Source organism: Cavia porcellus, unplaced genomic scaffold (assembly GCF_034190915.1).
Source record: "Cavia porcellus strain 051 isolate PalLab524CR breed Dunkin Hartley unplaced genomic scaffold, mCavPor4.1 scaffold_17, whole genome shotgun sequence".
NCBI classification, from domain to species: domain Eukaryota; kingdom Metazoa; phylum Chordata; class Mammalia; order Rodentia; family Caviidae; genus Cavia; species Cavia porcellus.
This window is the reverse complement of record NW_026947500.1, coordinates 43,930,406-43,942,144: the sequence shown is the minus strand read 5'-3', so window position 1 is coordinate 43,942,144 and position 11,739 is coordinate 43,930,406. Positions and strand designations below refer to the sequence as shown.

Below are 11,739 nucleotides of genomic sequence, written 5' to 3'. Positions count from 1 at the left end.
CAGGTCATTTTGTTCTAATAAGCTGTTGGTGTTGCAAGCAATGCTCAGGTCACTAAGGTAACGTTCAGTGTGGGTAGCTTCGATGTCCATCCAGTCTTTATTTGCTAGATGTGGTCTGGTTGCACAACTGCTTATCCTCTCACTAATGCGTGAAAGCTTATTTCTCTGAATCTCATCAATGGAGGGCTGCGAATATAGTTTAGTGGCATAGTGCCTGCCTGGTACAAGGTCCTGAGTTTGACTGTCGGTACCAAAAAAAAAAAGAAAGAAAGAAAGAAATTGCAGGAACTGAATCTCACCAATGATGTGTTATAAGCAATGTTGAACTTGGACAACTAGAGGCAAAAAAGTAATAATATTCTAGGCTTGGTGGTATGCAGCTATAATCCCAGCACTCTGGGAGGCTGAGGCAGGAGGATGGCACATTTGAGCCCAGCCTAGGGAACTTGGCAATTTAGGGAGACCCTGACTCAAAAAATAAAAGGGTTGGAGATGTAGGTTAGTGAGAAGCGCCTGAGTTCAATCCCCAGTTCTGAATAAAAATGATTGATTTTTGTAGTTTTGGTATTCTGATGGTTATTTTTCTTTTCCTTCTTATTGTTTCTGTCTTTACCCACTTTTCTATTTCCTATTGAGTTGTCCTTTTTTCAGAATTCTCTATCTACAAAGAAATTTGTTCTTTGTGGTGTGTTAGAAATACATTTTTCAGGTTGTAGTTTGTCTCTTAATTTTTATTGGCAGTTTTGCTATATAAACAAGCTTATCTTTTAAGCTATAGTAAAAGATATCTTTTCATTTTTTAAATTTCCGGTTTGTTTTCATGTCTGTTTTTTGTTTTGAGATAAGCTCCCACTCTGTGGTTCAAGCTGAATTCGTGGTGACCCTCCTGCCTCAGCCCCCTGATGCTGTTCAGCATCAACCCCAGGAACTCCCACAGGAAAGCGGGTTGCCTTCCACTCCGTGGCCTCACAGCCCTGTTCATCTTGCAGACGTACCCCTGCCGCAGTGGCCAACAAGCACATGCAATGCCAGGCTCTGTGCTGAGGACTCACATCAGGTACACCGTGAAGGGCGGTCTCGAGCAGGGAGCACAGTACTGTCATTGTCCCCACCTCACTGATGGAAGGTGATGCCATACAACCCAGGGTGCAGCTGGAATTCAGACCCAAGCCTGCGATGCCAGTGGGCCAGAGCGTCACCATTCTGTGCTGTCTCCCGGGGAGCCCCTGCTGCTGTCCTTACTCTCAGCCTTCCTTCAAGTGTCCCTTCTGTCATTAGCCTTGCTCCATCCTCTACTTAGAATGCATGTCTTGGGCTGCGTATCACATACCCATAATTCCAGCATTTAGGAGGCTGAGGCAGGAGGACTGCCAAAAGTTTGAGACCAGCCTGGGACAGTGGATCAAGGCCAGCCTGAACTACACAGTAAGACACTGTCTCAAAGCAAAAAAAAAAAAAGCAAGGGATTTAGTTTAGCGGCAAAAGCGCCTGCATGGCAAGCATGAGGTTGTGAGTTTGATCCCCAGTACTAACCACCCTAAACAAACAAACAAACGTACTTAATAAATAGACTAGTAATGTAGCTCAATGCCAAAGCCCTGGGTTCAATGCCCAGTACCACAATTAATCAATAATGAATACATAACGAATGGGCTGACACTGTAGCTTGGCTGTAGAGTACCTTTGGGTTCAACCCATAGTACTAAAAATCAAGTTCTGGGCACGACGGCCACGCCTGTGACCCCAGCACTCTGCGTGGCAGAGAAAAGGGGAATCCAAAGTTCAAAGCCAGCCTGGGCAACTTGGGGAGACCTGTCTCAAAATAAAAAAGGCCCTGGGTTCCATCCCCAGGTGAAAAATAAAGCCTATCAAAAAACAAATAGATTAAATCCAGAGAGCGCCACGGGAAGTCGCGTCCGCCCTTCACGGCGCGCGGTCTCCTTCCTCCGCCCGCAGAGGTTGCTCAGGCCGACCGCGGACCCCTTTCCAGCCCGGCCCTCCCCACCCCGCACGCAACCAGACCCCGCCGTGGCGGCAGCACCCTGAGTGACGCCGGCACCACGAAGGCTCCGCGGCGCAGCCTCCTCGGTACCGGCCTGTGCGAGCGTGCACCGCCTGGGTTCGGCCCGGCACCGCGAAAACCGGGCCAGCGCTTTGCTTTGGACGGGGAAGAGCCTTGAACCCCCGGCTAGCGCGCCCCGCCCCGGAGCGCCGCCCCCGCCTTTTGATTCATTTTGAGGCGGGGTTTCCAAGGCCGCTGTGGTACTCGGCGGACGCCAGACCCACCGTGCTTCCTGCCTCAGCCTCCCAGAGAGCCGGGATGACCGAGGGACCCCGCCTCGCCTGGCCCAGTCCTGCCCGCTCCGGGACTGCTGTTGGAGCCTTGGAGCCCCGCGGGGACAAAAGACAAAAGGGGACTCGGGCCTCGGGCCTCGCAGCCACTGTGCACGCCCATCCCGGCGTTCCCGGGCGCCCAGGGCGCACACCCCGGCCGGGAGCCTGCGCGGGGCACGCCGCACCCCTCTCCGCCGCGGCCGCCCCCTGGCTCGCTCCGGGCCGCCGCCGTCTTTCTCCTGAAGTCCGCAGTCGCAGCCCGGTCCCGGGCGGTGGCGCTGCCAGTGCGCCCGAGTGCTGCAGCGAGCCAGGCGCTGATCACACAGCGGCCTGCGCCCCAGGCTGGCCTTTCCCACTGCCGCCCGGCCCGGGTTCACCCCCACTCTTCGTGTTTCCTCTGCAGCCCACGCTGCACCCAGGGTAATCTGAAACCACAGCACCGGGCAACCTTTGCTCTGCAGCAGGGTAAGAGCTCCCAAGGCTGCGTCGAAGCTTCCCAGGCCCGCTCACCTGCCCTGACTTCCCTCCGGAGCCTTGAGTCTTGTGCGGTGCCCACCTCTCAAGCCCCGGTGCGTGTCACCTGTGTGTTTGTTCATAGTTTTACCTGTAATGACATTTTACCTCCCACTCCTCCAGCTTCATCTCCATCCCACCTGTCAAAGCCTTGAAAAAAAATTAATTAAATTAAATAAAAAGAGGAAACCTCCAAGGGTGGAGGCCATGGGAGGCTGAGGCAAGAGGATGAGTTCAAGGCCAAACTAAACTACAGTACATAGCCAGATGTTAGCTCAATAAAATAAAATAAAAAGGCCGGGGATACAGCTCACAAGCTCAGGGTCCTGAGTTTGATCTTTGGTACCAAAAAGGAAAAAAAAAAAAAAAGCACTACTTGAAGGTAGCATCATTTGTGACCGTCCTCTCATCCTCAGAGTGGAGTTTCTCCTTCAGTTCTCATTACACCTTGTGGCTCACTCCTGTGCCATCTCTTTCTATTGTTCTAGTTCTCTGTGTCCAGACCTTCCTCAGGCCCCACCCCCACTACAGGAGCAGCTGCTTGAGGGCAAGGCCTACACTTCTTCCCGCCCAAGGCGGCATCTGGAGCTCCAGCCTTCAGATTCACACTCCAGGAAAAGGGAAGAGGGCCTCTTGGCTGAGGTGGGGTCACTGCTTCCCTTCTAAGTCAAGAGGTCACTATTTTATAGATGAAATAAGAAGGTTGAAAGATCTTCAGGAGGCTGCAAAGCCTCGAGGTTAAGCAATATTTTGGAACCGTATGTCCACTCTGAGTCTGAATCCCACCCCTGCATGAAGTTCTTTCTTCTTCATTTGTAAGATTGGTTGAGTGATAGCCACTTCAGGGAGTGTTAAACGTTCAATAGGAAAATGGATGTGAAAAATCACTTAGTTAAAAATGCCAGCCATACAGTTAGTGTCAAGTGTCTTATTCCCCCAAAAGCAGAGCCAGAGACAAGGATTTAGTGCAAACAGTTTATTTAGAAGGTGATCCTAAGAAATGGGGTGGACAGGTGTGAGACAAGAAAGCGAGAAAGACAGTAAAGTACACAGACGTGGATAAAGAAAATGTATTCAGTCCTGCTAGAACATGCCCTGCCGCGGGGAATTGGAATGCACCCACTGAGGCACCAGAAATCTGGGTGTTCATTCTCCAACTCACATCCTCCTGGTTGAGGGTTTCCCGGGGTGTTAGCTTTCTGGCTTGTCTCGCTTGCTCATGCTCACCGCCAAGCCCAGCATGCCCATGGGAGACACATGGTGTGATGGTTTAGATCCACCATATCCCCAGAAGTCTCTTGTGTTCAGAGGATCAACTATGGCTGAATACGCTATTAGGAGTAAGGTCTGGTGGCAACAGCAGGTCACTAGGGGTGTGCCCTGGAAGTCCTTGGCTCCTCCCTTCTCTCTTTGCTTCCTGGTTTCCAGGAGCAGCTTTGCTCCTAAACACCCATGCTGTTTCTGCCTTGGAGCGAGCAAACCATAGGCTGAAACCATGAGCCCAATTAAACCTCTCTTCCTTTACATTGCAAGCATCAGGTATTTTGTTCCAACAATGGGAAAACAGACAAAAACAGAAAACTGGTACCAGGAATGGGGTTGTTGCTGTGACTATACCTGACCAAGTGGTTCAGAAGCCTCTGGACTGGATCATGGGAGGAGTTTAAAAGATTTAAAGATGCAGGCTAGAGAAGCCCAGAATCCTGTAAGATGAGCTTCATGGAGGATTCTGGTCAAAGCTTAGAAGACCAGAATGCAGACAGTAAAGGCCAGGCTCAGAAGGTTTTGGTTGGGAACAAAGATTCCCCTGGCAGTTGGACTAGAGGCTAGCAGTTACACTTTTTGTGTGTTATACTTTTGCAAAAAGTTTGTTTATATTTTGTCCATGTCCTTAGACTGAGATTATAAGTGGTCCCATTTCTTTTATCCCTCTACTTCTCCCTTTTGGAATGGGAATGGTTATGCTGTGTCACTGTATATTGACAGTATTTAACTTTCTTTTTGATTTTTCACAACTAACAGTTTGCCTTGAGTTTCAGGGAAGACTTTGGATGAACTCTTCAGCAATGCTGAAACTGTTAAGACTTTGGCAGTTCTTTGGGACTAAAGGCAGTTTGCATAATGAAGAAGACATGAGCTTTTGGGGCGCCAGAGGTACCATGTTATGGTTTAGATCTAAAATGCCTTCCCAACATCTTGTGCTCAAAGGTGGGGCCTGGTCAGAGGTGGTCACTGGATGTGTGACCAAGAAAAGTGTGTTCTTCCCAGTTCCTCCCTTCTCTCACGTTTGCTGGCTACCCTGAGTATAGCAGCTCTTCTTAGCCATGCCCTTCCACTGTTCTGTTTTTGCCTGGGAGCCGCTAATCACGGACTGAACCTGCAGAAATCAAGAGTCAAAATCAACTTCGCCTCCTTTAAGATTTGGGTGTTGGTCATTGTGTCCCAGAATGGAGGAAGCTAACTAAAACATCCAGGAAGCAGAGACAGGTTCAGGAGCTGTGTGCAAGTGATCTCCAGATAGGCCTGTGAGAGTGTGGGTGGACGTCTACCACACTGCTGTTAAAATCACTGTAGCTGCACCACAGAGTGCCGGCACATGGGAAACACAGCCAAGGCAGGGGGCACATGTTCTGGACCCCGCAGTTCTCTGCTCCCACCTTCCCATCTGGTGGCAGCCTACATCCCAAGGTGCCCCCAGATGCATCAGCTCCTGGCATCATTTTTTCTAACCCTTCCCAGGGCCCTCCTCACCTTCCCAACGACTCCTGTGTTCTCTGCTCAAGACTTATCTCTCTTTACCCTGGCTTCTCTAGTGAAGACTCTTTTTTTTTTTTTTTTTTTAATTTTTTTGGTCTTTTTCCTTTTTATCAGTACCAGGGATCGAACTCACGACTGCCTGCTTGCAAGGCAGGTGCTTATGCCGCTGAGCTAAATCCCCACCCTGAAGACTCTTTCTTGGGGGCTCAGGATAAGTGTCAATGACTCCCAGTTCTTGTCGGACCACATTTTGGATTTGTGATTTTTTATTTTGTTCTTGTGGTTTTTGTCTTTGTTTTGAGATAGGGACTCACTATATATTTCAGGCTAACCTTGAACTCAATGATTCTCCTGCTTCACCCTCTTGTGTGCTGGGAATTTTGTTTGGTTTTGCTTTGTTTCTTTAAAAAGAGGTTTCACCATGTTGCCCAGGCTGGTTTGGAACTCCTAGGTTCAAGGGATCTGAGTGGTTGGGACTATAGGTGCCAACTGGGATTAATTGTTCTGCTTTCTCCCCCTAATCCACATTGGAATCACACCTTCAAAAGGACTACTCTAGCAGCTGTGATGGCACATATTTGTAAATCCAGAACTTGGGAGGCTGAAGCAGGAGGGTCCTCCTAGTCCAGGGTTACCATGCCTTAAGACCGCTGGGGCTTGACAGGTTGGCGTCCAGCCTGGCCCAGCCTTCCTGTCCATCCCTGTGTGCCCTGTCCCACCCAAGCCTGTCTGCTGCTTTCCTACAGGTTGTGGCCTAAGATTTTCAAGCTGTTGGAGCAGATACCTGTGCCAGAAGAACCACACAAGTGCTTTGCCAAGGTCTGCAAACACGCCAACCACCCAGTTCATTTGCAGTGCATATTCCTTTCCTTCCCATCACTCATGATCGATGCCCTCGTGGAAGGAAGCTCCACCACTCTATTAGGGTCTCCAGGACTTTCTTGTCTCAGAAGAATGGGACCAAGGACTTCTGGAGAGTTCCAGAAGGAAGGTCCCAGAGGGCAGGGGCTTTAAGGGGGCCAGACCTCTCAGGGCCCTGTGACAGCACTGGGATAGAGTCCAGACCCCAGCCCAAGTTCCCAAGCTGTCACCTCTGCAGCCCAGCCCAGGGGAGTGGGTCAAGGCCCACAGTGGAGGGTGGATCCTGTCCCTGGCTCCAGATCCCCGCCCCCCCGCAGAGTGTCCGTGTCCCTCTCTGCCTTTCCCAAGCTTCCCCAGCGGGCACAGAACTCAGTCCTGCCCCAGGGACATCCCCCTCCGTGCCACCTCTCCAGGGAGGGACAAGCTGGCCTGCTGATGTCGCAGCCTTTGTCTTCTTCCTGCCGCATGGTGCTGTGAGCATTTTCACAGCTGGGGGTGGCGGAAACTAGGGTGTTTTAAACCCTTCTTCCTGGCGACAAAGCCCCCACCCCCACCCCCGCCAAAGGCAGCTCAGCTTGGACATCTGTCCTCATCCAACCTCCTCTCCCATTGTCCCTGCGCCTAGGGGCTGCCCAGGCTGTGTCCTGCTTCCGTCCTCCTTCCCCCCAGCCGGCGAGGAAGCAGATCTGTACAGAGCCCTATGTGGCCACTGCCCCGGGCCTCAGTTTCCCCATCTGCTAACTCAGTCAATGGTACCTGCTGTCCAGACCCAGAGGACGCGGCGCGGAGGTCGCGGGTAGGAAGGGTCCCGCGCTTGGCGGGTAGGCCTGTGCTCCGCGTGTCGCCCCAGGCTTCGCTCCCTCCGGCACGCCCCTCCCCCTCTCCTCGCCCCTCCCCCACCACGCACCCTCTCGCCTCTAGTCTCCCGCTCGCTCGCTCCCGCGTGGCCGTGCTCCCCTCCCCTGGCCGTCCGCCTGCCGGTCCCGGGGTCCCCGCGCCCCGCCCGCCCGCCTGACCGCCTGTCCGTCCCCGCCGCAGCGTGGTCAGTGCGCAGCCCCAGCGCCCGCCCCGCGCACAGCCGGAGCCCGAGCCCGAGCCCGAGCCCGCGCCCCAGGAAGATCGCAGCCGGGACCGAAGCGAGCCCAGCGCCGCGGCCAGGTGAGCGCGACTCGCAGCCGAAGCCCGGGTCCCCGCCCCGCGGCCGCGCGAAGGGCCTGGGTCCAGGTGAAAGGGGCACCTGGGCGCCTCGGCGTGGAGGGGCTTTCGGGCTTGCGCTCCGGAGGCTGGAGGGAAGACCTCGGTTACCCTGGCCGGGGAGATTTTTCATAAGAAAGGGTGAATGTCTAGGGAGATACGGGGGCGGGGGTGAGGGGGTCGCGGAGACGCCCCCGCCGGACGTCGCTGCACCTCCGAGCCTGGTGCCCTGGCTCCGGGGCTGCCCGGCGCCTGTCCCAGATTTGCTCTTTGAAGACGCCCGTGTCGCGCCTCACCTGCACAGAGCCGGGAACAGCCACCCCCCCCCACCTGTCCCCACCTGCTGGGGAGGGGGTCCAGCCAAGGAGGGCCCGCAGGGCCCCGGGGTGGGCGCAGCAGAGGGGAGACGGAGAATGGGAACCGGCGCGCAGGACCACCGTGGGGCAGCTAGGGGCAGGCACTAGGGTCCAATAGGCAGGGGCTCCCGAAAGGCAGCAGCTAGGAAAGAAAACAGCCCCTGCGCCTTGAGACAGTGCTAGAAGGGATTTTTGGTTTGCTTTTGTTTGCTTTGCTGGCTTCCTTTCTCCTTCACCGTGGTTCCCACATGTAGTCCCCTCGTGTCTTCTCCTGTTTTTTGCAGAAAAGAGAAACTGAGGCAGAGGACAGAGTGGCTAGAGATGCCTGTGTCTGAGAGGGAAGGGTGGTGGGAAGGAAAGCAGCCTGAATTTGAAGTCAACAAACCTATGTGCAAGCCCTGCCTTGGAGCTCTAGGGATGACCTTGGGCCGGAATATGTCCCCCTTGTTAGACCTCAGCTTTGTCACCTGAGAAACGGGAGGATGCCCATCTCCCAAGCTTGCCAAGATGGAGTGTGAACAAAAGAGCTTTGGGTTTTTCTTTGTTTGGTTTGGTTTTTGAGACAGGGTCTTCCTGTTCAGACTGGTCTTGAACTCCTATATAGATCAGACTGAACTCAAACTTGCAATCCTCCTGCTTCACACCCAGCTCAAAGGAGCTCTGTGTAAGGGAATATACTGGATACTTTTGAGGGGCAACCTGTACCACTTGAGACCAGCTGCTCTCCTCCCACCCCTCACCAAGCACCCACAGCTTTCTTTTTTCAAGAATTAAGAAAGAGGCTGTGGATTTAGCTCAGCAGCATAAACGCCTGCCTCGCAAGCAAGTCATGAGTTCGATTCCTAGTACAAAAAAAAAAAAAAGCAAGAGTACTGCATTTGGAGAGGCCAGCAGCTTGGGACTCTAAGGTGAGAATTTCCCCGGGTGCCACTCCACAATCGGAGCTGCATTCCAGCTCTCACAGCCTTCAGGTGAACACCTGGCACAGGCCACATCTGCTGGGCTGCACCTGGCAACCTGATTGGGCAGGCCCTTGGCGTATCTAGGAGACACAGAGCCACATACACAACAGGGTGTTTCCAGGGAAGCCTGTGCCCAGCACTCTTGATTTTAAGATTCTGCCCTCCTAGGACAAGCAGTGAAATCCCACACACCCAGCCTAACTCTCAGGGGCAAGGCTTCCTGAGTCCCTAATACTGATGTCAAGAACTCAGTCACAGCCTCTCCCTGGCCACCTGGATCACACTGCTATTTGCAAAGCATGTCCTCATCTATGTGTCCTCATCTTCTGTCTCTACTTTCTCTCAATAAGCTTATGAAGCATGGCTGGCTCTTGACAGGGAGCCCAGAGAGGCTCAGAAGCTCCTGAGGGCTCACAGCCTGTCCCCAGGGAGCAGGATTGGAGCCCAAATATAGGTATCTGAACGATTTGTTCCACCTCTGAAGAACAAAGGTAGTTTCACAGCCTTACCAAGGCCAGCTGGAACCCATTCTGTCCCAGTGCTCCAGGATAGGGGAGGATCTCTCCTTCCCTGCAGGTACCAGCTTCTGGTCCCAGTGTCACCTCCTTTTCCTCTTAATTTCTTTGGTGTGGAGCTGCCTCAAAGCCCAACTGTTCTGGCCTCCTTGGGCTTGAAGGACACCTTGGGGTCAGAGGGCCTTTGTGACAGATAACCCTAGAGAATCACCAGGGAGTCAGGGAACATCCATTTCCTTTCCTGCCCAGAGGGACTGAAAGAGCCGCTGTCACAGACAACAGTGATCCTAAGACACTGCTCCGTGAAGGGCAGACTAAGGGCCAGAGGGGACCACAGGAGAAGGAAGCAAGCCACCCGCTGAGGGACACTCACATGCCCTGCATGCCCCATTGTTATCAGGGCCCAAGGTGCTGAGGGGCACGCAGGCGAGCCTCTTAACCACAGCCTGAGTTATGTCCACCAGAGAGACTGTGCTTGCAAAGGAAGGAAAGGAGAATCACTGGCCCCAATTTTGAAACACAGCAGGCACTCTGACTATAAGATGGACCTGCAGATTCCCAGGCCCCAGTCCAGACTCTGGGATGGACTCAACTGTGCATGTACGTTTTCCAGTATTGGGGATGAACCCTGGGAACTGAACTTTTTTGTTCTGAGACTGTCTCCCTAAACTAGGAAGTTGCCCGGTCTTTTTTTGTTTTGTTTTGGTACCGGGGATCAAACTTATGACCTCGAACTTGCCAGGCAGGCGCTTACATTGCTGAGCTAAATCCTCTGCAAGTTGCTCAGTCTTGCCTTCCACTTGCCCAGACAGATCTCTCTGTCACCCTCATGGCCCTGTGTTAGTTTGCGTTTTTCTGAAGCAGGGTCTTGCCATGTAGTCCAGGCTGGCCTCGAATGGTCGGTGATGCTGCTGTCTCAGCCTCTCAAATTGCTGAGATTCCGGGCGTGCACCCCCATGCCCGGCTGTGTATTTTAATAGGCTCTCGGTGTGACACTAAGGTCCTAAAATGTGGGAGGGCCTCTGACCTGGTCCAGACTTGCAGGAGTGCTGCAGAGATCTGAGGGTCCAGGTCAGGGCTGGGAAGGGCACCCGGTGTGCAGTGGGTCCTAGATGCCATGTCCCCTGTGCTTCCTGTCTCCACAGGGGCCATGCTGCTTCTTCTGTTTGGCCTACTGGCCCCGGCTACCTGCTGGGCCCTGGGCCCGGCCCCGGGGCCTGACTCCACGGGGCTGCGCTCGGCCTTCTCCGCGGTGCGCACCACCCCGCTGGAGGGCACCTCTGAGATGGCGGTCACCTTTGACAAGGTACTGGTGAACATCGGCAGCGACTTCGACGCGGCCACAGGGCACTTCCGCTGCCGCGTGCCAGGCGCCTACTTCTTCTCCTTCACCGCGGGCAAAGCCCCGCACAAGAGCCTGTCGGTGATGCTGGTGCGCAACCGCGACGAGGTGCAGGCGCTGGCCTTCGACGAGCAGCGGCGGCCCGGCACGCGGCGCGCCGCCAGCCAGAGCGCCATGTTGCAGCTTGACTACGGCGACACGGTGTGGCTGCGACTGCACGGCGCCCCGCAGTACGCGCTGGGCTCTCCGGGCGCCACCTTCAGCGGCTACCTGGTGTACGCCGACGCCGACGCGCCTGCGCCCGCGCCCGGGCCTGCGCCCTCCCAGCCACGCTCGGCCTTCTCGGCAGCGCGCACTCGCAGCCTGGTGGGCGCGGACGCGGGCCCCGGGCCTCGGCACCGGCCTCTCGCCTTCGACACCGAGCTCGTCAACATCGGCGGCGACTTCGACGCGGCGGCCGGCGTGTTCCGCTGCCGCCTGCCCGGCGCCTACTTCTTCTCCTTCACGCTGGGCAAGATGCCGCGCAAGACGCTGTCGGTAAAGCTGATGAAGAACCGCGACGAGGTGCAGGCCATGATCTACGACGATGGCGCGTCGCGTCGCCGCGAGATGCAGAGCCAGAGCGTGATGCTGTCCTTGCGGCGCGGCGACGCCGTGTGGCTGCTGAGCCACGACCACGACGGCTACGGCGCCTACAGCAACCATGGCAAGTACATCACCTTCTCTGGCTTCCTGGTGTACCCCGACCTCACTCCAGACGGCGATCCGGAGCTCTGAGGCTGGGCAAAAAGGGGCCAGGGGACAGGATCACGGGCGGATGCGGGGCGCATGCGAGCCGGGCCGCCCGGACACCCCCGCACTGGACTCTGCCAATAAAGTGCACCTGTGCCGTATCCACCGCGCCT

The 11,739-nt window shown here is 54.9% G+C and overlaps 1 protein-coding gene across 2 annotated transcripts; it reads left to right on the top strand.

Annotated features, from left to right (window-relative positions):
- The first annotated feature begins 6,377 nt into the window (after positions 1–6,377).
- On the top strand, positions 6,378–11,731 carry C1qtnf4 (C1q and TNF related 4). Of its 2 annotated transcripts, XM_063227940.1 has the most exons (4): positions 6,378–6,423; positions 7,091–7,286; positions 7,504–7,623; positions 10,638–11,731. In XM_063227940.1, exons 2-4 carry the CDS (start codon positions 7,166–7,168, stop codon positions 11,609–11,611), a joined length of 1,215 nt encoding a protein of 404 aa, XP_063084010.1. In that variant the 5' UTR covers positions 6,378–6,423; positions 7,091–7,165; the 3' UTR covers positions 11,612–11,731. The 2 variants fall into 2 exon arrangements, with proteins under 2 accessions (XP_063084010.1, XP_003465201.1); XM_003465153.5 differs by lacking the exon at positions 6,378–6,423 and having other exon boundaries at positions 7,076–7,261.
- Positions 11,732–11,739: the final 8 nt, after the last annotated feature.